Source organism: Cladophialophora immunda, assembly GCF_000835495.1.
Source record: "Cladophialophora immunda strain CBS 83496 unplaced genomic scaffold supercont1.2, whole genome shotgun sequence".
NCBI classification, from domain to species: Eukaryota; Fungi; Ascomycota; class Eurotiomycetes; order Chaetothyriales; family Herpotrichiellaceae; genus Cladophialophora; species Cladophialophora immunda.
Genome location: NW_015622542.1, coordinates 4,856,953 through 4,883,164, shown reverse-complemented (window position 1 = coordinate 4,883,164; position 26,212 = coordinate 4,856,953). Strand labels below are relative to the sequence as shown.

The window sequence follows — 26,212 nt, the reverse complement described above, 5'->3', positions numbered from 1 at the left end:
ATATGTGATCTGGTCTAAGTGCCTCCTCCTTACCCTGTAGCGCTCGAACGTATATCTTCTCCGCCTCGGCTAGCTTACCTTGGTTAGCGTAGAGGATGCCTAGGTTATTGACCGTACGGAGTGTCGATATGTGATCTGGTCTAAGTGCCTCCTCGTAGCCTTGTAGCGCTCGAACGTACATCTTCTCCGCCTTGACTAGCTTGCCTTGGTCGGCGTAGAGGAGGCCTAGGTTGTGGACCATATCGAGTGTCGATATGTGATCTGGTCCAAGTGCCTCCTCGTAGCCTTGTAGCGCTCGAACGTACATCTGCTCGGCGGCATTATACCGTACTTGCTATTTAAGAAGCAGCGCCAGCAACACCATCGCACCTAATCTGGTCCGTACTGAGTCATTCCGGTTTGCTGCTGCCCGAAAGCGACCGTGCACCAACCGCTCGGCATGCCTCGTGATCCGCCGATATCGAATCGTCGACAGATGATCCCAGTTTTCCGTGTCGACGTGGCTAGCCACACAGTCAAACGCTAACCAGTATTGCCTCGCGTCGATCGGGTGGTTCAACCCCTCTAACGTCCAGTCATGGACACACACGTGAAGACTATATAACCCGGTCTGATAATGCGCTTCTACGAGATAGTATCGTGTGAGTATACGCATCGTATCCTTAAACATAAACTCGTCGCCCGCTAATTCCGTAAACCACGCGGGTCGGTTGTCACCTTACCCTCTTTTGAAGAGTTGGAACTAGACATCCTGGTGATCCAAATATGCTATAAATCGTAAGAGATATGCTGCACGCGGGCATTGTTGCTCAATCCGCGTGAATGATAGAGTCCATGTCGTGTAGAGTGTGCGCGAAGGATAATCGGGTAATGTCTCCATCGAATCAATCACTTTCTATCGCGCATGATACTGTCGAAGATACTGGCTAAAGCTGATCGAAGACTGACTTAAAAAGGCTCCCGCTGTTGCCAGAGCTAAGGGATGCCCGTCGAGTCGCTGGGCCAGGAGTCGGGCATCTTGGTCTTCAAACGGTTAGATATAAACAGCGAGTAGTGAATTAACCTCCCTTACCTGATTCTGCGTTGTCGCGTCCGGACTGAGTAGCTAGAACTCGAACGCTATCGTCTTCCTTACTCATCGATTACACCCGCACCTTGACTCCGTTCACTCGATCCGGCTGTCGCGTGGTGACGATGACCGAGCTATATGCGATAAATGAGAAATATTTATGAAGCGAGTACTTATCCGGATCGTCGTGGTTGTCGAAGATAAGTAGCCACCGAGTGTTATCGTGTTCCGAGAGCTAATTCGAGACGGACATACGAATCTACTCGCCATTAAGCTTACCGACTGTCTCTAGAGGTAGTACTCGATGGGCCACATTCCGTAAGCTCGTCTGGAGGCTGACCTTAGAGGTGGTATTTAGCTAGAAGACGGACGAATAGTCGGTCCGATGTCGTTTGGCATAGGAAATCGCCAGCTAAGTCTTGCTAATCCCACCTAAGCCGCCGAGAACAATCACCTTTCTGCGGGAGTCGACTGTGTCGGACTGAGGCTGCAAGATCGACTCCATCTGGTGAATCTCGCTCTGTCGACTAATAAAGAGATCCTCGTCCATGTCCGGAGCATCGTAGAGATTGAGACCGAGATTATATTCTACTGAGACATCAGCACTTCTATCCTATACATAGAAGTTAATCCACGATATATTTAGCTCTCACTACCTCGAGGAGATGAGTTGCAAGACTTACTTATTACCGCTGCAGCCCGTTTGACCGATATCACTTCTGCTGGCTTGACAATGGCTAATAGTTCTTTGGTAAACCCGGCAGCGGTGGCCGCCGCATATTCCTACCACACGTCGTTCTTATGGGAATCGGCATAGTCACAGATCCCTCGCACCACAACATAGGGAAAATCAGTCATTAATCCAGCGGCCTCCATTTCCACGCACTTGGCGCCGAATTCGCGGCCTAGCCGAGCCCGTTCGACTACATTCTTCATCAATTCGTTTCCTGAAGTAATGACCCCGTAATGAACCTCGGGACTGTGGTCTTCACGAGGCTGTCGGTTGATAATGCCGTTTTGACATTCGGTGTAATGACCCCCGTCTTGGTGGCCTTCGACGTTGCTATAAAACAGTGTGTCTTTCTCCACACCAGGATGCACGTACCCTCCCTTAGCTAATCGTAGAAATCGCTAGACTATTGCAGAAACAGTCTCCGGGATCTGTGAACCATACATTTGGTGTCTTGATTGGAGGTTGGCCAGCGCGGTCAATAGGAGCGTTGGAGGTGGCCGCAGCATGCCCTTCCGCTCGAATACTCTATCTCCCAGATTCTTCCGGAGGTCGTACTGCACCACGCCCCCGTACGTCCCGTCAGGCTGACTGACCACCACGTCACCGAGCCTAATGTCCCCGCCTTTGTGGGAGCTTGGGATTCCTCCCCCGATGCCAACCATTAGGCCGAAGCGGATGCTAGTAAAAGTCCTCAATATGTTGGTCGCCACGGTCGCCGCGGAGACGGTGCCATACACTCCGGTAGGTAGGTACGCCATCACTACGTTATGACCATGAATACGTCTTAGTATGTAACTGTTATTGTCGTGCAGCACTTGACTCGTATATGGTTCATGCTCTTCATCTAGCATCACCCGCGCGGCCGTTAGCTCCTTAAGGAGGGCGCACACCCAGCCCACCTGGTACTCTTCGATCGGTAGAGGAGGCATCGTCGAGAAGGCTCAGGGGATAAGTAAGACGAGATCGTATGGGCAATCGGTGATGGCAGGAGAGGCAGGATCTCGCATCGGTAGGGGTTGGGAATAACGGGAATCTCAGGATCTAGAGGACCTGGTGTCATGGAAAGAGCTCGGAATAAGCGAAATAAGGACATATTGGAGAATGCGCAATCAGGCTAAACGTCGAATCGAGCTGGTATGCCGACCAGGTCTGGATGCGGCTGCAATATGCACGGCGGCAATTGACCAAGAGAGCGATGTGTTGGCACTCTCATTGTGCTGGTACGTGATCGTGGCATATTAACCTCAATTGCTTGCTGAAACCGCAGGAGGAGATTTGAACACAGATGGGAATATCGATGGTACTGTACTGTACTTAGACGTAACTACCTCTTTTCATGTTGGCTCTCCTTGCATCCCTCGAGTACGCGGCATTTAGCCCTCTGAGAGCGGTTGGTAATGGTCGAAGTCGATTTGGAGTAAAATCGTTGCTGCTATTAATGTTCGCGGCCTCAGATACAGTAAGATGCGGTCGTGCCAAGTCTGTACTCGCTGTTGATTGGTGAATGCGAGGATCTGCGCTTGGATGCGATACTATATGGGCTAGACTCAACCCATGTGGACCCGAATATATTTTGTGTATATGCGGAGATGAAGGCGCAATTGAATCAGTGTGTACTGTAAGAAGAAATGTAGGAAATTGTCTCTTGACGTCTCCGAGCGCGAATATTTGCAGGTGAGTCGCATGAGGGTGGCATATTTGTTCGGCTTGTGATTTTGGAGAGGTTAGCACGCTTAGATGACAGCGACGGAAGCACGAGTTGCGCATTGTCGTTGCCCGAAACTTAGCCTTAGACGTTGCGTACATAGATCGAACACACCCTCCAGCGAATTTGGGTGCTAATGAAGGGGCGAAGGGGCGAAGGGGCGAAGGGGTGAGGCATGTCAATGTGTTACTGTACATAGCTGTGTTGTTCGTGACGAGATATCCGCGACTGGAATAACTCCGCCGGTAATCTATTCTCAATAAGAAAAGTCTAGCGTCCAGCCTGACTCTCAATCGCCTTTTTACTTCGAATGAAGGCGCTAATGGCGACTCGCGGAACGGTAAAGAATATACTAGCTGTATGGCGCGTATTATATAAACATGTCTTTACAACTACTGTAACCAAGCTCGAAAACTGGGTGGTTTTAATCGTACGTGGTGATTGGGTATAGTTTTAGGGGAGCAATTACATATTTAGCTAGACTACGTCTACAGATTCCTTAGCTCCCGCCGAGACAAAGTCGCAATGTGTCCTCAAAGGGGAGGGCGGTTTCGGGAAGCCCTGTAGCCCGCAGAAGAAACGATCCTCTTGCAACACCACTCATGTTCACCAAGAGTCGACTTCATCGTAGCCCCTTTGATCGAGCTGACTCAGATGGGGTTGAGTGTGTGGATGTGGGTGTGGGTGTGGGTGTGACTGTGCTGGATCCTGCGGGAGGGAGGAGACAACCCATCATATGCCTCTGTGTGTCTGTCTGTCAGAGGAAGAGACGATCAGGAAGTAACTAATGAGAAAGACCATTAGTCGTGGATTGTAAGAACATACCTCGGACACCTAAGGTACCATCCTGTGCCATCCATCAATCCCTGGCTGAGGTTTGACTGCATACGTCATAAAGGCACGAGAAGGTGGGAGGATCAGCGGCCACCCACTGAAAGACGAAGCCCATTGCTGGATTGCCCCGATAGTGGAGAGCGAGAGAGACGCACCAGCAACCGAGACAGATTCGGCGACAGCGAGCCAGAGACGATGATGGACAGAGAAAGTCGGATCTTCAGGCCTCCCGTCCCACGGCTGTCGCGGCCACTCTGATATACGTAAGTACTGACTGTATGAACGGAGGATATACAGCATAAAGAAGACACTGGGAGTGTATCTAATACCTACCTAGGCATGTATGTGTTTACCAGACTCTCTCACCACTCACCCTCTAAGGTACATATGAGAACCACAGTGAGCAATCATCTCCAGCCTCAGAGCACGGAAAGTAGTAACCACCTCGCAAAGGAGCCCACTCTCAATCGCCCATTCTCCGATCTTCCTATATTAGGCGTCCTAAACGCCTGATCCCTTTCCACAGCGGCCTGAATGGGGGACTGTGTATGATAGGTATAAAGGGCTGCGGGCCGTACAACCTGACACCGTTGAACGACTCGATTCCTCAACGATAGCATTACTTGGAATCCCATAACAAAGAGAAGGCATTATCTTCAAGCCTAAAGTCTCAGTACCGCTGGCAAGGACAACCTATCCTCTGGAACATTCACTAGGACAACCGTGGGTGTAAAGGGCCAGGATGTCGACTACCACCACCACTCAAACCCGTCCCTCATACTCTGTCGCGCTCAAGGACAAGAACGAGGACAAGGACACGCTGACGGCCTCGTTCAACTACTGGGGCAGCACGTCGGCGCCCCAAGAGTCCGAGATCCTGCACATCTTCAACGGCTCGTCGACCGAGCTGCAGCGCGTGCGGTGCCCCGTGGCCGACATCCGCCCCTACGGCCTCTCGTCCTTCGACCTGACGACGCACGGCTTCCAGGTCCTGCGCCACCCGTCGACGCTGTTACCCCCGCAGAGCGACGCGGTCCCAGACTTCCACGACTCGGACCTGGTCAACGCAACGTACTGGCCGGAACTGGTGTCCATGCTGAAGGCGCAGCTGGGCGTGCGGAGCGCCGCGGCCATCGGCACCACGGTCCGCGACATCAAGGAGACGGATGCCGACACGTTCGACCCCAAGAACCCGCGCTTCGTTAAGCAGAGCCTGCAGCCCTTCTTCATCGTACACGGCGACTACACGGCCGCGGGGGCCCGGGCGCAGCTGCGCGCCGTGGCGCCCACGTTCTTCGAGGACAACCACAACATCGAGGGCACGACCGAGGCGGAGCGGCGCGAGTTCTTCGCCCTGCGCGACGAGATCATCGCCGCCGAGGACGCGGCCATGGGCCAACAGGGCCTGAGCGACCAGTGGGAGTGGAGCGGGCAGAACTACCACGGCCCGCGCTGGGCGATGCTCAGCGTCTGGCGCCCGCTGGAGCCCGTCCACCGCGACCCGCTGGGCGTGCTGGACCCGCGCACCCTGCTTTCCAGGACCGACGACGACGCTATCGAGAAGAACAACCCCGCCTACATCGCCCTGCAGCGCGTGTACAAGGCCCGCCCGGGCTTCGCGCCCGAGTTCCGCAGCGAGAACATGATCGCCGTCGCGCCCCGGGACGGCGCCATGCACCAGTGGTACTACATCAGCGAGCAGCAGCCCGACGAGGTCTACGCCCTGAAGCTGTTTGACAGCGAGGCACATCGCCAGGGCCGTCGCGTCGCGCCGTGGGTTGCGCACAGTGCCTTTGCGCTCCCGGACCAGGAGGACCAGAGGCTCCGGAGGAGCGTCGAGGTGAGGATGCTGGTGATTTGGTAGGTAGTTGGTTGTCTAGATAGAAATGATAATAATTCCCAATCAAGTTTCTGCGGTGCTACTTCCCGTCGACCAGGGTTTGTCAGGGGACGAAAAAGGGGTGTGTAGAAAAAGAGATAAATCTTTCGAAGAATGGAAATAGTTTTGATCAAAGAGAGGTTGAGCCGCTTGACATTCATCGAATTCATCTTTCACACCTTCACGTTGATTTCAACTCAACTTCTTGCTCCGGCCCCTGATTCTCAATCTTGTATAGTCCCTCCTCCAGCGGACATGTGTAACATATATCAGCCTCGACCTCGACCTCGACCTCACGACTCCAGCTAAGCTTCAACTACACCGGGACGGCAATCTCCACGCTCTTCTCCGTAGCATGCACGCCGTTATCCTTGGCGACGCCGTTGCTCGCCCCGTGCACGACAGTGAAGCCCTTCCAGTCGCCCAGCGTCTCGCGACACTGCGCCTCGTACATCTGGATGCCGCCCGGGTGGGTCAGGATCTGGACCCTCTTGCCCGGGATGTTGGACGCGTTCCACCAGCTGTTGGTGAGCGGGAAGAGCGTGTGCTTGTTCATGGCGTCGATCATGCCGTCCCACTCGTCCTCGGCGTCGCGGTTCGGCTCGATCGTCGCGGCGCCCTCCTTCTCCAGCTTCTCGATCGCCGCGAGAATAAAGTCGCTCTGCGCTTCAATGATGGTCGGTCCGTTCGACAGGGCGGTCGGGGCTATATGGCAAGGAGGTCAGCTTTGGGGTGGGGGATCCGCGGGAGGGGAGGGGACGAGGAGACGTACCATGGGGAGTGTAGACCATGAAGGCATTCGGAAAGCCGTTGAATGTCATGCCAAGGTACGTCCGGATCCCTTCCTTCCAGACGTCCTTGATGTCGACACCGTCCTTGTTCTTCAATCCCATCTGTGTCAACCTGGTTCTGAGGTTAGCGGTGGCTCTCCCAACGGACGGCAAGAGAAAACTCACGATCCCGAAAACGAGTCGAATCCTGTCGCCAGAACCACCACGTCGAAATCCATCTGCGTGCCGTCCTCCATCAACATGCCGGTGGCGTTGAAGGTCTTGAGCGGGTTCTGGTTCATGTTGACAATGTGGACATTCGGCCGATCGAGCATCTCGTAGTAGTCCTGTTCCAGCGGACATCTCTTAGTGCCAAAGTAATAAGGTGCTTCGACGGGCACCATCAACTCCTGCTTCCTTGGGTCCTTGATCCGCTGCCTCATCTTCTTAGCCCAGAAATCGTACACCTTTTGATTTGCTTCTTTGCTCAGGACCACGTCGTTGTAGTTTACCATGAGGTAATTGAAGCCTCCTCTCTGCCAGATTTCTTCAAAATGCCGCTCGCGCTCTTCGTCGGACACATCAAACACGCCGCATGGCTCGGCTGAACCGGGAAATCCGGCCCTCGACTGACGGCCCTCGCGGAACAGAGCCTGGAAATAAGACTTCCACCCCTTCTGTTCTTCGGGGCTGAGCGGGCGTTGGCCCATCGGCAAGCACAGACTCGGCCGTCGCATGAAGACGGTGAGTTGGTCGGCTTCCTTTGCCAATTCCTGCACGACCTGCACGGCGGTGGCGCCAGCCCCGATGATGGCCACTTTCTTTCCCTTCACACTCATGTCTTCGGGCCAGAAGCCGGTGTGATGCAGGACTCCGTTGTATTTTGTCAATCCGGGGAAATCCGGGATATGCCTACGGTGCAGCAAGCCAGTGCATAGGATCAAGTACTTGCTCTGGGCAATATGGCCTTGCTCAGTCTTGACCGTCCACTTCTCGTCGCTCTTGCTCCATCGAGCATCGACCACGTGCGCGTTGAACTGGACGTCCTTGCGCAGGTTGAGCACCTTGTCGACGTGCGCGCAGTACGCCCGGATCTCCTTGTGGCCGGGGAACTTTTCGGTGAACTCCCAGTCGCGCCATACCTCGGGGATGTTCAATTGATAGTAGGGCCACTCCGAGTCCACACGGGCTCCCGGGTACCGGTTCCAGTACCAGACGCCGCCAAAGTCGCCTCCCGACTCGAAGACCTTTGCGTTCAAGCCCGCCTTACGGAGACGATATAGCATGGATATGCCACTGAAGCCGGCCCCGACGACCAGGACGTCGCAGTGGACGATGGCGCCCATCGATGGGTTTGTATCCGTCATCCTGTTTGGGGGAGCAAAGAGAGGTGTACTGGACAAGGTCGAGAGAAGAGTCGTGCAACGGGAGGGAACGAAGGAGATACTCTTATGGCAACTCAACGGAAGGCCTTGTCACACCTCTTATCCCGCGGGACATGTCGTGAAGGCGCTCTCGGGCCTACTAGCCCCGTCCCAATTCCAATCGCCTAGTGCGTCTGATTTGCTGCCCACGATCCATTCCTCTGCCAAGATCAGCTGACAGTGGCCAGTGTGGCATCCTCTATCAGCCTACTGTCCGAGCTCGCCATGGCAGAGGGAAGCGGAGTGAGGGGTCTGCGCACGACATAGCCGGGATTCCTCATTTGAAGTTTGGGCCGGATGTTGCGATTGCCGAGGTCTGTGAAGATGTGGGAACGGCTACCCAAGGTATAGATCTAGAGAGTTGTTGATGGCTGGTGCCCAGGAGAAGTAGAATGCCCTCTGAACTTCCCAGCTGCCGGTTTATGATGCTGCATGGCGAGGCGCCAGAGGTTGCACAACATCTCCTAGTGCCTCTGGTATGTCCGCGAGGAATACGGGTACTACCCAAGTGCCCCACGAAGTGCGCAGCTCGCTAGATCGTAAGCCAGGCTGCGGGGGATCGACTTGTATGCTGACATGCCCTAATAGTAGAATAGAAACCACTCCTCAATTCGTTTCAGTCTATGCCAAGTGCGCCTGAGACCCGAAAGAATCATCAGCAACTACTTCGCCCATCGTATCTCTCCAGTCTTTGAATTTCCTGGCAGGTAGCCGATGCTCAAACATGACATCAATCTCGGCGGCAGTACGTTCCTTCATTTCTGGAACGAAGCGCCAGGTCAGCACCCACGCAATGGCCGAGAACCCTGCGATGATAAACCCCGCCTTGGCCCTGAGGTCACCTTTGTCGACGTTGTATGCATAAGGAAGACTGATCCCAAAGGCTCCCTGTGCTAAAGCTCCTGAGCACCATCCGATCCCTTGGGTCTTTGCACGAAGTCGAAGGGACGATGTTTCGGCGCCGACCACGTACGAGACCGGCCATATCCCGACCCCGACAACGACGATAACCACCATCATGGTGACCGCTGTATACCTATCGAGAGATTAGCAGGGCGGCTCGACCCAACAAAAGAGAGTTCATACCATATCACGACAACACCATCAAAGCACCCAGCAATGCCCATCCCGAGCCAGAGGACTGTGCTGCCGATCAACGATGTCATGCCGAGGACTCGTCGCCCGACTTTGGTCACAACCCACATGCTGACGATATTGGCGAGCAGCCCCAGGCCTACGCCAAGCTGGAGGAACAGGAGAGCGTTATCTGCACTCATGCCGACGACATGGATGAAATAGCTGGCATCGGCGAGTAAGGAGAGCCCAAAAAGCTGGGGCAGCGTGTTTGCAAAGATAACAATCAGCGTGCGCCGTCTGTTTGTGCCTTGGAAACATTCCGTGTACGTTGCGCGATCGCGTTTGGCCCGCTCTTCCTCTTTCTGCAGCGAGACTACCAGGTTGTCTATGTTCTTCTGCGTGTCGGTTCTTGAGCTGTCGAGACGTTGTTGGGCTCTGAATGCCTTGTCGTATTTCCTCTTGCGGAGCAGGTATGTTGGACTCTCGGGCACCAGCAGAGCTAGGACGAAAGGGACAGCCGAAAACGGCCATTGTGCAATCATCGGGGTGGTGTAGGGCCGATTCCCCGGATAGTCCAAGGATGTGTAGACGACGACCGCACCAATCAATTGCCCAAGCAGCGTGAAGACCGGAAAGAATGCCATCACTGACCCCCTCAGCTTCGGCGGTAGGATTTCTGAGAGATAGGTCTGCGTGGTACACAGGAGCGATCCAATTGCCAGCCCCTGAATGAGCTTGGCTGCGAGGAAGGTGCCCCGCCGCGAGTCCAGTACGTCGAGGAAATGAGAGCAATATATGATAGCCACCCCCGCGGCTGACAACAGGCTTCCCAGGGCGAGTGTCGGCCGCCGTCCAACACGGTCTTGAAGCCAGCCGGCGATAATGCTTCCGATCATAATGCCTATGGGGCTGACAGCATTCCACAGTCCCATCCACATTGACGGGATGATGTGGCGGTCATCCAATTCGCGGCCATAGTCTTCCCTGGGAACGATGCTGTTAGCCCTGGGGACGATATTGGTACCGGGGACAGGGCAGACTCACTGAAACGCTGGGATAGCCGAGACGTTGCCAACTATTGACGTGTCAAATCCATAGAGCAAGATGGCCGACGTCAAACCGAATGAATATCCCAGAACTTTGGGCCATTTCCTGATAGACTTCCACAGCGTTGGTTCGTCGTCCACCGACTGCTCAGTTGTCTGCGGCGAGAGGTCGAGGCTCGGCGTCGCGATGGAAACCTCCTTGTCGGCCATGTCTTTTCTGTCCGTGGAGGGCGCGTCGTGGACAAACGGAGTAGTAACTGGGTTTTTGGCACGCGCATGCTTCTTTTAATCCCACTCTGGGTTACAACCCCGCAGTGTGATGTGCTGTGCTTCTCTGCGCCAACCCCAGCAGGGAGGGTGAACCAACACAGTCCGGGGTCTCTGGGGGTGGCATCTCGAAGCTTGTCCGACACAACCAGATCTTCGACCAAAGACTAAAGTGAGATTAGTGAGTGGTTCGCCTCTGGCAGGGGGCATGTCAGACCGTTCCATGTCTCAATCCCAGATCGGCGCGGGATGGTGGTGATGGTCTTCTATAAGGGGAAGTTCGCTTCGCTTGGCCGCCAATCAATCTCTTCCCACTTCCCCCTTCCAGGGTCGGTAAGATGCTTGGAACTGATGGTTTTGCACACTGCCCAGTCGACTAGGAATAGAGCTGAAATTCTTAGCGTCAATGTGATTGCCGAAGAGACTGTGATTGACGCAAAGAAGCAGTGACAGAAGGTCGAGCTTCAAGCCATTCGCTGGCTAGCGCCTGCACATGACAATAATTCCCTGTCAGACGATCATTTTCCAGTGCAACCCTGCGCTTCTTCGGTGAGCGAGTCGATCCTTTTTGTTCTTTGATCCTTTTCCCACTTCTGGAACAAGCCTGCCACTCTGAGCATTTGACACTTGACGCGATGACACAAGACAGAAGGCCGATGGTGCTGGGAGATCTGGTTCCCTCTTCCATTGGGGCTACGGAGTAACTAACTTGTGCAACCACAGCATACACACGGACACACCTGGCCATGCATCCTACCGAGACATTCAAAGCTCTAATGCTTGTCTTCATCTTCATCATAGTGCCCTGACGGATCGTCCTTCAATGACGGGTCCAGAACAACACGTGGGTCATCACTTTCGACCCATCCTAAGAACGGCTGGCTCAGCTTGTAACCCATGAGCTGTTGGATGTGAACAGGCATCTTGAGCACCACCTCCTTTGGAATGGCCAGGTATTCTAGAGTCACGCGTTAGCCTGTGTCACAGGTTTGGCCTGTTCAAAATCGACATTATCCCAAAAAGAGACGGGAACTCACGGTTTTCTTCCTGGCGCAACCAGCCCTTGGTCATGAAGCAACTGAAACCATCAGCATTTCCTCTCGTGCTCGAGTGGCGCGATGACCTTACCTGAAGAGCAAACGTTCTTGGTCTGTCGTCTTGTTGGCAGATCCGCCATGATAACATGAACTCAACATCATAAAAGCATCCTGCATACACCATCAGTATTTTCCTGGTGATTTTATGGCATCGCGCACTTACACCTGGTTCTAACTCTGCGTGCACAGCGAGTTCCTCCTGAGGAGGTCGGTCCTTGGACCACAGATGACTGCCAGGGATAAACCTTGTCGCACCATTTTCTCTGGTTGCAGGTTTGCCAGCAATGAACCAGCCAATGCCAACATCACGGTCATAGTTGTCAGGATATACGGCAACTTCTTTCTCATAAGTCTGATGACACCAGCTATCCCTATGCAGGGGCTGGTCCCACGCGCCTGGTCCGATGGAGAAGCAAATCGAGTTGTTGAGTTGGGGATCCGACGTGGCAAAGATCTTCTTCTGACCACTCCAGTACCAGTTCTTGGTTGTCAGGAACTCCTTGCACACAGCCTGATACAGTGGATGGTTGATGATGTGCTCGGCACAGATCGGACTTTTGCCAATCATACCTTCGACCCTCCGAGTTTGGATCGGAAAGAAGTCTCCCTCCCACACGACATCCGCTTCGATGTGTGGGCGCAACTCTCTTTCCACTTGGGCAAGGATGGCCTTATCAACAGCTCCTTTGACTTTGCATCCACCACTGATTTTCAAGGCTTTGATGACTTCTGCCGGGTCGGCATCAGCCTCGAAGGTGAGGACGGGTGGAAGACTTTCCGCCTTGATTGGGATAAAGGCCCTTTCCGGCGCCGTGGTCGTGACTGTTGTGGTTGCCATTCTCCGCAGCTCTCTACAATGTGGTCAAACTCATCTCCATACCCTCACAAGCCCTCACAAGCCCGTATATAACACATTACATTCCTCTACTGACTTTCCTACCGAAATGGGAAACTGTGGCTTTCCAGGATCCTTATCTCAGAGGCCGGTTCGAGTCGGTCATCTCCACAAACTCACTTGCCCAATTGGGCGTTATCGTTCTTGGCCAACCCTTCTAACCTCGAAGGTTTAGACAGACCTCGATTTGGACCACTTACCAGCCGAGGCTGTTGCATGGTGTATCTCGTCAACCTATCGCAAGGGCCCGGACTTGATGACATTTATCTTTCATGCCTAGAGAGGCAATCGAGGCCTTGCCCAGCTTATCACGCCAACGTGCACGTTCGTATAGACGGGCAGATACATATCATGGCAGGAGAGAAGCTGCCTCCTGAGACAGCGACATCTTCTTCAGTTCCCTCCGGCCAGACTTAGACGTTCCAAACTGCCTCAGGATGGCAACTTCCTCCGCCGCGGGAGACCGCAAAGATGCTCAGATCGACATTGATGACCTTGAATTGCAGGCTCAGGGTTATACCCGGGCTATGCCACGACGATTCTCTCTTCTCTCCCTCATATCGATGTCTTATGCCCTCCTCGCAACCTGGAACGGCTTTGGCAGTGCTTTCGGTACCGGTTTTACCGAGGCCTCTTCCGCGGGTTCCATCTGGACTCTTGCCATCGCCGCAGTCATGACTGCAGTCACAGGCATCGGCATGGCCGAGCTGTCCAGCGCATTCCCTGTTGCCGGTGCTCAATACTACTGGTCCTATGTGGTATCCACACCTGAATGGGCACCCTTTGCGTCATACATGTAGGACGAGAACAGTACCTGTATCGACTCTTGCTAACCAATGCCAGATCTGCGGGAATCAGCACTTTGGGATGGTGGCTCGGTCTTGCCAGCGTGACAAACTTCATTGCGGCGATGATTACTGGAATCGCCGTTCTCAATTATCCAGACTATGTCATCGAACGGTGGCATATCTGGCTGGTCTTTGTTTTGGTTACCTGGTTAGCCGTTGCGATGAATGTGTTTGCGACAAAATGGCTTCCTATGTGGAACAAATTTATTCGTGCGCCTTTTCTCTCAGATTGCCAACTTCTTCACTAATTTACAAACAGTTTACTTCTCGGCAACGGCCCTAACTGTTACAATAATCACGATACTTGCATGTGCCGCTCCCAACTACCAATCCGCGAAATTTGTCTTCTCCGATATAACAAATTCAACTGGCTGGCCAAACGATGGGCTTGCCTTTCTTCTCGCAGTTGTGAATGCTCTATATGGCTTCCTTGGGGTCGATTGCGGCGCCCATTTGTAAGTATTAACCCTTACCCTTACTCTATTTTCTGTCTCGCAGTTGCTGTGACATTTGATAGCTGACTATTCTGCAGATGTGAAGAAATCCCTAATCCGACTGTCAATGTACCGAAAGTTATTGTAAGGCAACTTGTTCGATCGCAAGAGAAACACTGACTGACGGATGACTCCAGATGTACCCAGTTATCATGGGATTTGTGACTTGTGAGTGGTTTATAGGTGTATGGACAAGGTGGCTGACAGAATTCAGCTTTTCCATATGCGATCTCGCTGTCATTTGTGATTACCGACTTTGAGAGCGTTATTTCCACTCCGACCGGCCTTCCTCTGATCGAAGTCTACTATCAAGCCACAGGGAGCAAAGCCGGCACTTCGGTCCTCATGGTGGCGTTTGCGATCTGCTTTTTCGGCTGCGCCACTGCAAACATCACCAGCGCAAGTCGCCAAATGTGGTCAGCATCACGAGACAACTGTTTCCCTCTGTCAAGATATTGGAAGCAAGTCCACCCCCGATGGCAGATGCCGCTAAATGCAGCATGCCTCCAAGCAACACTCGTCTCGGTAAGTTTCCAGCCCCCAAGCGATTACTCTGTTACTGACTATAACCCAGCTGTACGGTCTGATCTTCTTGGGTTCTTCAGCCGCGTTTTCTTCCATGGTTGGGGCATGCATCGTATTTATGACGACGTCATATGTTGTTCCTCAAGGGATCTTGGCCTGGCGTGGACGGGATAAGATTCTCCCGCCTCGACAATTGGATCTGGGGAAGTGGGGTCTTCCGCTGAACGTGCTTGCTTGCGTCTGGGTGATCTTCATCGACATCATCTACTGCATTCCTGCCTCATATCCTGTTACACTGGAGAACATGAACTGGATCAGGTAAGTGAGCCCACCAATGCGCAGTGAGGCTGCTGACGAGGCATTAGCGTGGTGACGGTCGGTCTGGTTTCGTTCCTCCTAATTGCTTGGTTCACAAGCCAGCGACATGTTTTCAAAGGGCCCAACATCAACTTCGAACTTCTTCAGGCTGCTCGCCATGATGAGCTCCTCGGCCATCGAACCATTGAAGGAATTTCAGTTGGAGATGATAATGAGATCATGGAAGCACTTAGGCAGCGCTCGATATCCGAAGCCAAGAAGGTGTAGAAGTGTGTATCCGGGGTTGTAGATTGGTGTCTCAGTCGAAGATGGAACTCTTTTGGCAACAAAATAGTCCCTGTCGGAATTCGTAGGGTCTGATATCTCGCGCAGAAACAATATATCTCACTTTGGGTCTGGTTCAATATCCGCAATCTCCTATCTTTATAAGAGTGGATCGTGGCAGCCGTCTGAATGTCTGAGCTGTGGGCACTAAGACCGCGAGTGGAAACGCGCCGCCAGAATAAGGTCGCCAAATTCGATGTCTGCTCTCTTTCCCTCCTCTTCTCCCTCTCTATATGTTCCTCAGCCCAGAGCCCTGTCTGTTTTCCAACCGAGTTCTATGTGACCTCGATTCTCTTTTACTCTCTTCATGAGAAGTGCGACAGTCGACTCCACGGGCAGACATCGAATGATGGCAGCGGCCTTATCTCCTTATCAGCAACCCTCGTCCGTGTCAAAGGCTCGCCGAACTAACTCTCTAGCCTTTGCAAAATCAAACTGTCATAACTGCGAGGCAATTGGCATACGTTGCGATAGACAACGGCCGCGATGCACGACGTGCCAGCAATCTGGGCGACTGTGCCAGGGTTATTCGATGCAGTTGACATGGCACCGTAACCACTCCACCGCTGATAAGCCCCCTAAAGTGCGGGCGGCTCTCTCCCAAGCGAAGAACGGCACGGCAGCATCCTCTTTCGCTGAAGGCAGTTTACATCACGACGATCACAAGGGCAATGGCGAGGGGTCTGCTTCTACCCATCCCCGGCAGTACATGTTCGTGGCTGGACGGCCAGCGAAAAGACGAAAGCGCCAACACGTCCTGGAAGGCACTACGACAAGAACAGTCTCTTTCGATAGCAAGAGGAACGCTCCTACCACCGAGTTACAATCTCCTCATGAGGCAACAGATGCGTACCAAGTCCCCCCCGTGGTGACCGAATATATGACAGCCCAGACACAAGTAGAGCTGTACTCCCCACAATTGCCATCGCCTTCTGATGCTACATGGCTACATGGGCATTTAGACCCGGACATTGTAACTGAAGTTCAGGCCGTGGGCACGCCCGATAGCGAGAGCCTGGAACAATGTCTGCAAATCCAGCATTCTCAGGTTTCGTCCGCAGCATGGAGCCCTGCTCCGTCGGAGAGTCTCGACGGCTCCTTGTCTGACACTGGGCATCTTACTGATTCTGAATATACAAGCCAAATCAGCCTGTCGTACATTCCCCAAGTCTGCTTTCCGACATTACACGACAAGTTCTCGGGGCTCCTCGACATGTGTACGTTTGAACTCGATGTCCCAGGGTGGTGGATGCAGGGTTTACTGACAATGTTCATTCCAGATGATCAAGAATTCTGCAATTACCCAATCACTTCCGACTTCAGCATCAACCCTTACCGCTATAGGCCCGAAACAACCAAAGGCTCCCAGCACTTGCTGCACGCCATTATGGCCATTTCATGCCACTTTAGGCTACGGTCTCCTTCTCAGCCTTGCCCGCCTATGGAGGCGCTGAGCCACAAAAACACGGCGATGACATTGTATCAAGGGGCGCTGACAGAGACAGGCATCTATAGTAACGCCTTGAGCTTACTGGACACGGCTCTTGCCCTCTGGCAACTTGAGGTAGGTATTCACGACAAGTGGAGCTCGTTGTGTACAGTGTGCTGACTCGCATTTTCCGGAAAGGCCACCATTTCGGCTCTTAACATTTGGCGATCTCACTTGGCCGACGCATATCATCTTTTGGAGCTTTATGGTGGAGTGAGAAGGTGGTCCGTGAATAGGAAAGCGAATGTCCAAGTCTCGATGATTCTTTGGTGAGCTCGAGCAAATTCCGCCCTCACCCAAAATCTTGTGCTGAACAGTCTAGGTGGGACGCCATGGTATCGCTACTAGCACGAACCGAATGTGTCCTGCCCTACGTATACCTCGAGACCGTCCTCAAAACCGAAGGACGGCATCCTTGGACCTTCTACCAGTTGAACGGTTGCCCGCGCGAACTGTTCGTTCCCATGATGCAGCTCGCCAACCTTTCCGGCCGTAAATGGAGCAAGACTGCCTCAGAGTTGGTAACGGAGATTGAGCAGTCAATTACCAAGTACGTGTATCCTGGTCGAGGCCTCGAGTGCGACTCGGACGAGGAAGAAGCGATGCACACCGAACGTGATCGGTATCATTGTTGCGAGGGATTCCGGTATGCATTGCTGATCTACATCCTGCGCATCTTCAAATGGCCACGCGCCGACCGTCCCGAAAAGGTGGGCGCTCGGATCTTGTTCCTTTCCCGCGTCTGCCTCGACCATATCGCGGCATGCCGACCGACTTCATTGATCCAGAAGCAGCTCCTGTTTGCCGTCTTCATAGCGGGGTCAGAGGCACGTAACATAGCACATCGTGAGCTCGTGGAAGAGTACTGCAGGCGGTGGTACAGGAAATTCGGCTACCAGATGTACATGACCGTGCTGGATGTGATGGAGGCCGTTTGGGCCAAACACGACGCCGGAGAGGACGACTTTTGGTGGGGAGATGAACTTGATGCGCGGCGGGCGGAAGAGGGGGATTTTGTACAGTTTTGTTTTGGGTGATCAAGGCACACTATTCTCTTCTCTACTCAGACACTGGGTCCGTGGGGAGTTGTCTCACTCATCAGAGCTCGACTCCTCTGACAGCTTCCTCGGCAGCGACTTTGTTTGGACCAATATCCCGAATTGAGGCAACACGACGTCCAAAGGATCCTCGTCCCGTCCCTTTCAACCGACACCAAAATCAACCCAAGCCATGACTCCATACGCGCTCTGGAGAAGCCTGTCGGCATTTATTCAGTCAGCCTCTTCTCGCCAGAAATCTCCGTCCCATATCCCGTCGCATAGTCTTTGATGTGACTTCCGGCGGCCTCGGCTTCTGTTCTGGCGCGTTCATTTTCCGTCGTTATTCGAGTGCATTTTGCCGCCTTGTCCGAACCCCGCGACTTTCTCCTCCCACGAGCGGGCTCCGCGACAGCCTGCAGAACAGCTACAGAGTCTTTGGCTTCGACGTCGTCTTGATGTGAGGGTGAGTCGAAAGATGACGACGCGGCATCGGACTCGGTGTCGCTGCAGGTCATCCTTGGAGAGGTGTTGTGTCTGTGTCTCGACAATGTGGATGTGAAGATCTAGGTGAGCCAGGACTGGTCAGGTCACAATACGGTGTGGGAGGATTTAGAGGGCTGCTCCTTGCTCAGGGGAGCGGGGGATTGGATGTAAGCAAGGTGTTCGGACAGACCTTGAGTCGTTGAGCTCGACAGCGAGAGGACAGTTTCGACACTGTCGACACTATCCCGTTGACTGGTCACTCGCACAAAGCACTTGGAGTGGTTTGAAGCACGGCCGGCGGTGTTGTAGGTGAGGTGGGAGAAAAGTGAATGGCGAACAAGACACGTCAAAGTGAACAATAACAACAAAGAAACATCCTCTCCCACCCTCCTACGCTAGGCCGGTGATCTGAATCTGGGAGAGGCATGGATAAGTCCAGTCGTCTGGCTTATCGGCACGTGCGTGTCTGGCAGTGGCAGTCGACAACGCCAGCCTTGTCTTTATGGTACAGTATACCGTTGAGTGCAAGCCATAGACCGCTGCATGGGGCATAACGGTGAGAGTCTGGCGTGGGGACAGCCCTTGACCGGCTCCGGCTCTCAAGGATCATGTTAGATCGGGTGTTATTTACTGCATATCCGCTTCGCGGGGATACGCTGTCCATCGCTGGTCATCGGTGTGAGCCATGTGGTCGACTACAAGGCAAGGCTGACACGGAGCCTCGCCTCGCCGTGGGACGGGCGGAGAACGCGGAGTGTTAATTACTGACTCTGGCTCTGACTCCCCTTCTGGGTCTACTTGTAGATAACCTGTGAGAGCGAGCCTGAGTGGCCAGTATCAGCGAGAACAATTTATCCTCTCTCTCGCTCGCTCGCTCGCTCGCTCGCCCGCTTCAAACGACTCTATCGTACCTCCTCAACTAAGAGAGAGAATATTCGACTGCAAATCAGGCAGCTCACAAAGAAGCATTCGGGGGTGCTTGCTTTGAACACACAGCTCCGATTGGGTATCAAGTAGGTATTCTATTCGTGGAGGATGTATTTGTGTATATCACGCCCCACACAATGGAGCTCGCTCGCTCGCTCGCACAGAGGTGGGAAGCAGATCGGATCTTTCATTCATTCATTCATTCATTCATTCATCTTCAGCTTGGTGTTCTGGACCCTTTTTGGCTCCTCATTCCGCAGTATATACTCTCTATATCTCCTTCCCGATAAAAATGCAAAAGCTGTGCGCTCGAGCGCAGCCCAATCCCGTTGTAACCTGGCCTTCCCTGCTGAGGAGCCCGACAGCTGGTTGGCACTCTGGCACTCTGGCTCGGGAGTTTGCTGATCGCGATTGCCATTTATCACCACCGCTGTCATGCTGGGTACATTTGTGCGTCCGTGACGATTTTCGCGCCCATCCCAACTCCCTGAGTCTTCCATTGCCGACAGGGCTTCGCCAGTCAAGCCCGCCAAGTCTAATGATAAGGCCCACTGATTGGTCGGTTCCTTTGAGTCTTGCACATATGCTCGCTTCTGCAGAGGCCATACATGACGGAGAGATCTGTTCGTGGTGGTGGAGCGATATTTCTCACTCATGGCGTCCCGCGCTGAGGATTGGGGAGGCAGAAGGACGAGATGACCACGGCGGCGGTGTCGGTAGTCACAGGCACGGAATGATCTGGGCTCTCTGTGATTGACTGACGACGGTTGAAAGTCGATGCGGAGAGGCCAGGGTGTAATGGAGCATCCGTGCTCTCATGCTCGCAGCTTTTTGGCCAAGGAACTGGGCGTGCTTGAAGAGAATGAAGCTGTGGGGAGCACTTCTTGACGACATCATGGTTGCTGAAGTCATCGCCGTTGATGCGGGGCGGAAGTCGTCGTCGCTGTCCTATCCGATGGCTCCCAGTCATGGCCGTTCGACGTCTGGACAAATCCACTGGAGACGACAAACCCGGGCGTCAACCGTGTCGCTGCTTAATTTGTGTTGTCGAAGATGGTCGGAATGCTCGTTTTCTGCTCACTCCTCACCGCTGCCACTCGAGCTTGCACCGGAACTGGAACCCGCCGTCGAACTGGCGCTCGCACTCGCTGCGCGCTTCCTCTCTCTCTCCTCCTTCTCCTGCCGGGCCTTGATCTTCTTCGCAGCCTTGTCGATGGCTTTCCTCCTCGACGCACTCCACTTCGCCACCTCTCCAGCATAGTACAGGCGGTACGCCACGTCGTTGTTCGTCATGCCCGGTTTGACCGACTGGAAGGTGTAGACGGGTCCCAGCGCCGGGTCGACGGATGGGTCCAGGACCATCTCCAAGCCCTTTTTCCGAAGTTGGGGATTGAGTGATTTCATTTTGTGTGTGTTTGGATGCACAAGCTGAACCTGGGGGGGACAGTGCCGGCGTGAAAGAATGTGGCCGTCTATTATACCTCAATGCAGAGCTGCCACGTGACCGGTAGAGTATCCGCGAGATCCCGAGCTTGCGCCGAAATGACAGAAAATTCTCGCCAGGGTCGAGCTGGCCAGGATCGTGATCTCCCTTTCGAGCGAGTTATCGCCACAGGGATGATTACAGAAGCAATCTAGCTCGCTCGCATTGTGATGTATCTATCAACAATCAGCTGATATTCCTGCAACTCCGGGCCTGACGTACCATATATCAAATCTACAGTCTAATCTTCGCTCCCAACCCCTTTCCTTCGTACCAGATGTTTTCCTGCCACTTACCTATCCTTACGCCAACATCCGCCTTAGCATCCAATTTCAGGGTGCCGCCAAGCGCATCCCTGATGGTGCCCAGTGCGTTCCCACCCCATTCGACGGGCAGTTTTGGCGTTAGATTCTCTCCGGGCTCGATCGCAAACGGGTAGTTCCATTCGATTGTTCCGACCTCTGACCCGTTGTAAAAAGCTGCTGCTGCAATGTTGGTGACGTAGAAGGCGAGCGGCGACACCAGAATGAATGTTGCGGTTGAGGAAAATATGTGCATCTGCTCCCGTCAGCCAAATTTCGGAAATGTTAAGCCACGTACCGTTGCTTCTCTCAGGGGATGCGACAGCATATGTGGAGCTGGGACTGTCATTTCCACACCGGGATCAGGAAAATTCGGTATCGAGCCAGTGTGGCTCTTGATAGTCAGACTCGTATTGTACCCCGAGATATATTGAGAAAGCCATTCTCGTCCAATTTTACCCACTTCCCATGAAGCATTGGCCGTGAGGTTGTTGGGACCCGGCACGACATGCTGTGAAGTCGCCCATGCATAACCGACGCGAGTGTCGTTGACCCAGATGCTGACATTGCAGTACGGAATCGTGGCCGAATAGTCCGTGGGATTCGTCACATTAACCCTTGCCTGTAGAGTTAATGAGGTTTCGGACGTGGCAACGACTTCCATACCCTTTATTTCCGGCATCTGGAAATCCCCAGCGCGAAGGGGCTTGATGAAGATCTCGCCCTGTGCTGGTATTCTTCGGACTACAAATTCTCCCAATGCGGTATGGGTGTTGACGTCAACGGTTGCTTGCACCGAGAGCGAAGCCCCTTTGCCGAATATCAGCGCCTGGACGACTTGGGAGAATAACGCCTGGTTCTTGATCTCAAGCGGTGCATCCTTGACGATGGACTGGATCAGTAAGTCATCATCCACCTGCGTCGCATTCGCCGCTTGCCATTTGGAGAGGTCAAGGTTGCCGAGGAGCTCCCCTTTGTAGAAGACGTCAGAGTCGGCTCTGACCCTATCAACATCCAGATTGACGTTCATTTCCGCGGGTAAGCCGATCAAGACTTTGACGACCGCTGATATCTCCGGCCGTGAATCCGTCATCGGATCTGGCAGAGCAAAATGAACATCCGCCAAAGAGAAATTTTTGATGAGATTGTCAAAAGGATGACCAGGAAGCGAAAATGGGAGCATGGTATCCTGTAAAAGCTTTCCTATCCAATCCGGAGTGGTCTCGTCTTGTTGTCCCCCGCGGATGTAGACAGTGGTATCTCGGCCAGCGAGGTAGTCGGCAACCAGACTGTCCAAAGGGGAGGTTTTCGAGCCAGGGCATACAGACGTCAGAGATGTAGGCAACTGCTTCACCAAGCCAGTCACATCGGCGCTAACGTTCCGCTTTGGCAAGATATGGATGACATCCGTCTTGGCTGTTCCGAAGAAGAGGTAATTCTCTGAGCAGTCTGGGAGAAGGATTTCGAACGCCAACGGTGGCACATCGAATTTGACGGGATATTGATTCATGACAGAAACCATGGCCATAGCCTTAACGCCCTCGGGATGTCCAGGCATCCCATATTCCGCAAAACGAAGTTGTTGAATATCAAAGTTTGGAACCGATGGCACATCCTGACCCTTGAATTGCAGAGTTTGCGAAATGGTTTGTTTGCCCAGCTTGATCAATCCACTTTTCAGAGAGACGGTTGCAACGGCATTGACGGTGATTTCGTCGAGTTTTCGATCCATGAAATCCTTGGCAACTCGGCGGACACCGTCAAGATCACCCGGCTCCAGATCAGCAAAGAGGTCAATATGGTTGTATTGATGGTTGCGGATGCTGACGCGGACAGGAGGAATGGTGACCGTCCCTAACAGGACATCGTCGTACTCTGGAAGGTAGACATTCACCTCTGACTCTCCGGTCTTGACTTCTTTAGCCAGCCAGGTCCCAAATCTGCCGAGACTCCTTGTGGCCTTGTTGCGGACTCTTGAAGCATCCATGTAAAAATCCCCTTGAACCCTAGCACGGATACCGAGAGAGGTAAAGGAATCGATGGAAAGCCTAGTGGGCTCGAAGACAACGGCTTCTTTCGCATATTCTTGGATTGTAGATGGTAAGGTGAGTCCAAAGCATACTGCCACCACGACCAGACATAGAATAGTCAGAGCTATTATGCTTGGCCATCTCGGTTGCTTCTTGGGTTTTGGGGAATCTAGCGACTCGGGCAAGGGAGGGTTCACATCGCCGTTGGGCTGGTCAGAGTAATTTGATCGAGAGTCATCTTCAGGGCCGGAGAGGAGGGGGGTGCGTTCGGAAGGGGGCGGCGAGGTCTGCGGTGTGGCCATGATGAGCAGGCCGAGAGCTGCTCCGTAGAGTCGATTCAAATCATGGATAGGGAGGATAACAACAATGGCAGTCGAAGTGGTGAGAGACGAAGAAAGTGGTGACGAACACGAGGATGGAACTCGGCATGACAATTGGCGCTCCACGATCTGCAAGGAACAGGCTAGTCAGGCTCCCGACCGTTGGTGTTTCGCGGGGCGAAAACGCAGGCGGAAAGTCTTCCGGATGTCCCCATGTCTTGTTCGCCATTGTCTATCTCAACTCGCGCAGTCTCGCAGCCAACTTCTTGATATGGTCCGGTCTGGTCTTGCAACATCCACCCACAATGACCCCTTTCCATTTAGCTCTCTCTGCCACCTCCTCGATAATACTGTACACTTGCTGATCCCACGGCAATTGGCCCTCGTCATCGCCTATCCATTTCTGCAATTTGGTGTCGTACACCTTCCCGCCAGCACCGTCTGGATAGATGACCAGTCTCGGAAGCTCTAGAGCATGCACATTTGCAGCATCTTCGAATCTCTTGATCAAGCTGGCAATCTTATGGACCTTTGTACAATTAATACCAATTGCGTACGGGGTTCGCTCCCCCTCCAGCATCGTCTTGACCAATTCTTCCACGCCTGTACCGTCAGGCAATTCCTCGCGGCTATTTGGGAAGACACAGGATATCCAATAGGGCTTGTCGTGCACTTTTTTCATCATTCTCCTTGCTGCTCTTACTTCGTCGATTCTCGGCAGAGTCTCGGTTGCGATCAAATCAATATCCTCCCACTCTGCACTATCCACAAAGCACAAGATCCTGTCGACGTGGAAGCAGAGGAGGTCGTCTTCAGTCATGTCACCGTATTGTCCAGTATATTCAGTACTAGGAACCATGGTCGCACCGTATGCACCCAAGCTCAGAGCCACCAGGCCCGGTTGTCCATTGAAGGCTTCTCGAGCAATTCTCACTGCAGAGAACATATATCTCCTTGCTTCTTCTCGATCAATACCGTCCTCTTTTGTAATTCGAGTATTCTTGAAGCCGTGGAAGCTCGCCTGATAGGTGGCAGTAAGAATAATGTCTGCTCCTGCTTCTGCAAAATCGCGCTGGACCGTTCTGAGGGCCCCCACGTTGTCGATCAGAAGGTGCGATGACCATAGTGGTGTTGCAGACGAGAATCTTATACCGTGCTCGTCCTCAAGCGTTGTGCCTAGTCCGCCATCCAGCAGAAGGATCGGCTTGTGCAATAGCGGGTTTGTCATATTGGTTGGATGGACAAGAATTCTTGTAGGAGGAATGGCAAGGCTATGTCGGTATGTAGAGGCAGACATGTGCACACACTGGGGCCAAAGAAGCAGAAGGTTCCCCTCACGGGGGATCGACGAACCAAAACCCTCAGACTGCGGAGCATGACGCCGCCGACGCTGCGGGAGCTGCATTGTTTTTCTCCCCCAGAGTGTGACTCGAAAAAAGAAAAATTTGTTCTGGGAGTCAAACAAAGTCTCGCTCTCCAAAGAGATTTCTCCAGGTTGGCATTGCTGGCAATGTACCCTACTCTTCCACAGTGCCAGCATTGAACTACCTACGCGATGGCAGCTCTACGTCCCTTCCTCTCCCCTCTCCGCCAATGTGGCCGCTCGCTGTCTACCTCGACGAAGCCTAGTCCCCGTCACCTCCTGTCCCTGTCTGAGCTCACACCGACAGAATTGAGCACGCTCGTAAACAACGCAACGACCTTCAAGTCTTCTGCCCTTCAGCCAACATGGCCCAAGCGTACCGCACTCTCTAACAGGACCATCGCAATGCTCTTCTCTAAGCGCTCGACACGAACAAGAATCTCAACAGAGGGAGCCGTGGTAGCGATGGGCGGACATCCTATGTTCCTTGGCAAGGAAGATATACAACTCGGGGTGAACGAGTCACTATATGATAGTTCAGTGGTGATATCGAGCATGGTAGCAGGGATAGTGGCGCGTGTCGGTCCGCACTCAGACATTGCAAATCTCGCAAAGGACAGTTCGGTGCCAGTGATTAATGCGCTATGCGATACCTACCATCCTATGCAAATCATTGCCGACTTTGCGACTCTGACACAGACGTTTTCCACACCGGCCGAGAAGTTAAAAGGTTTGAAGATCGCCTGGGTAGGAGACGCCAACAATGTGCTGTATGATATGTGCATTGGGGCCAGAAAACTGGGTATTGAAATGGCGGTAGCGACACCCAAGGGCTACGAGATTCCTTCGAACATCAAAAAGGAGATCGAGGCGGCGGGACCAGGACAACTCTTTGAAACCACTGCGCCCGAGGAAGCAGTCAAGAACGCGAATATCATAGTCACCGATACATGGATCTCCATGGGCCAAGAATCTGAGAAGCAAAAACGTCTGACGGCATTCGAGGGTTATCAAGTGACGGAAGAGATGGCTCGCAGGGGAGGGGCAGCGGAGGACTGGAAGTTCATGCATTGCCTACCGCGGCATCCGGAGGAAGTGAGCGACGAAGTCTTCTATGGCCCACGATCGTTGGTATTCCCGGAGGCGCAAAACAGGCTCTGGTCGGCGATTGCCACGCTTGAGGCGTTTGTGGTGAACAAGGGAGAAATCAAAAAGGCGGAGCAGTAATAGATTTTGAGCAAGGTGCTCCCATGTGTCATATTGCATGCACTAGCCTCTGCCATCCACAAGCCAGGGAGATTGTGGATAATAGTATATCATCCTCTGTCCACGAGGGAGAGTGACAGGGCAATACACCGAATGACCACTTCCGCAAGGAGGAATCGCTAGAATATCGGCCTCGATTATATACCCAAATGCAAGCTTGTGATTGGACAAAGTATTTGGGAAGCACATGCCTCGGTCTCCAAA

The 26,212-nt window shown here is 53.2% G+C and overlaps 10 protein-coding genes across 10 annotated transcripts in view; 2 read left to right on the top strand and 8 right to left on the bottom strand.

Annotated features, from left to right (window-relative positions):
- PV07_03953 (uncharacterized protein) overlaps positions 1-307 on the bottom strand; it is a gene marked incomplete at both ends in the record, with an annotated part of 1,103 nt that extends 796 nt beyond the window's left edge. Inside the window, one exon of the mRNA XM_016390718.1 lies at positions 34-307. Coding sequence (XP_016252620.1) covers positions 34-307 — 274 coding nt within the window. The remainder of the gene's footprint in view (positions 1-33) is intronic.
- A 5,960-nt stretch (positions 308-6,267) lies between these two features.
- Positions 6,268-8,419, bottom strand: PV07_03952 (uncharacterized protein). Its single transcript, XM_016390717.1, has 3 exons — positions 7,177-8,419; positions 6,993-7,123; positions 6,268-6,925 (listed from the first exon to the last, which is right to left on the bottom strand). Exons 1-3 carry the CDS (start codon positions 8,355-8,357, stop codon positions 6,537-6,539), a joined length of 1,701 nt encoding a protein of 566 aa, XP_016252619.1. The 5' UTR covers positions 8,358-8,419; the 3' UTR covers positions 6,268-6,536.
- A 484-nt stretch (positions 8,420-8,903) lies between these two features.
- On the bottom strand, positions 8,904-10,836 carry PV07_03951 (uncharacterized protein). Its single transcript, XM_016390716.1, has 3 exons — positions 10,536-10,836; positions 9,501-10,475; positions 8,904-9,450 (listed from the first exon to the last, which is right to left on the bottom strand). Exons 1-3 carry the CDS (start codon positions 10,745-10,747, stop codon positions 9,036-9,038), a joined length of 1,602 nt encoding a protein of 533 aa, XP_016252618.1. The 5' UTR covers positions 10,748-10,836; the 3' UTR covers positions 8,904-9,035.
- Positions 10,837-11,577: 741 nt separating this feature from the next.
- On the bottom strand, positions 11,578-12,739 carry PV07_03950 (uncharacterized protein; the record flags this gene model as incomplete). Its single annotated transcript, XM_016390715.1, has 4 exons — positions 11,578-11,762; positions 11,842-11,882; positions 11,933-12,012; positions 12,065-12,739. The coding sequence occupies 4 exons, from the start codon at positions 12,737-12,739 to the stop codon at positions 11,578-11,580; spliced, it is 981 nt and encodes a 326-aa protein (XP_016252617.1).
- A 387-nt stretch (positions 12,740-13,126) lies between these two features.
- PV07_03949 (uncharacterized protein) lies at positions 13,127-15,351 on the top strand. Its single transcript, XM_016390714.1, has 8 exons — positions 13,127-13,592; positions 13,640-13,854; positions 13,904-14,099; positions 14,177-14,222; positions 14,276-14,306; positions 14,353-14,663; positions 14,713-14,981; positions 15,029-15,351. The coding sequence occupies exons 1-8, from the start codon at positions 13,234-13,236 to the stop codon at positions 15,246-15,248; spliced, it is 1,647 nt and encodes a 548-aa protein (XP_016252616.1). The 5' UTR covers positions 13,127-13,233; the 3' UTR covers positions 15,249-15,351.
- A 2,710-nt stretch (positions 15,352-18,061) lies between these two features.
- Positions 18,062-18,349, bottom strand: PV07_03948 (uncharacterized protein; the record flags this gene model as incomplete). The annotated part of the gene is made up of 1 exon (XM_016390713.1): positions 18,062-18,349. The coding sequence occupies one exon, from the start codon at positions 18,347-18,349 to the stop codon at positions 18,062-18,064; it is 288 nt and encodes a 95-aa protein (XP_016252615.1).
- A 1,972-nt stretch (positions 18,350-20,321) lies between these two features.
- PV07_03947 (uncharacterized protein) lies at positions 20,322-20,648 on the bottom strand (the record flags this gene model as incomplete). The annotated part of the gene is made up of 1 exon (XM_016390712.1): positions 20,322-20,648. The coding sequence occupies one exon, from the start codon at positions 20,646-20,648 to the stop codon at positions 20,322-20,324; it is 327 nt and encodes a 108-aa protein (XP_016252614.1).
- A 313-nt stretch (positions 20,649-20,961) lies between these two features.
- PV07_03946 (uncharacterized protein) lies at positions 20,962-23,361 on the bottom strand (the record flags this gene model as incomplete). The annotated part of the gene is made up of 2 exons (XM_016390711.1): positions 20,962-21,285; positions 21,328-23,361. 2 exons carry the CDS (start codon positions 23,359-23,361, stop codon positions 20,962-20,964), a joined length of 2,358 nt encoding a protein of 785 aa, XP_016252613.1.
- Positions 23,362-23,611: 250 nt separating this feature from the next.
- On the bottom strand, positions 23,612-24,650 carry PV07_03945 (uncharacterized protein; the record flags this gene model as incomplete). Its single annotated transcript, XM_016390710.1, has 1 exon — positions 23,612-24,650. The coding sequence occupies exon 1, from the start codon at positions 24,605-24,607 to the stop codon at positions 23,612-23,614; it is 996 nt and encodes a 331-aa protein (XP_016252612.1). The 5' UTR covers positions 24,608-24,650.
- Positions 24,651-24,797: 147 nt separating this feature from the next.
- PV07_03944 (ornithine carbamoyltransferase, mitochondrial) lies at positions 24,798-26,192 on the top strand. The gene has a single exon (XM_016390709.1). It carries the CDS (start codon positions 24,935-24,937, stop codon positions 25,967-25,969), a length of 1,035 nt encoding a protein of 344 aa, XP_016252611.1. The 5' UTR covers positions 24,798-24,934; the 3' UTR covers positions 25,970-26,192.
- The last annotated feature ends 20 nt before the right edge of the window (positions 26,193-26,212 follow it).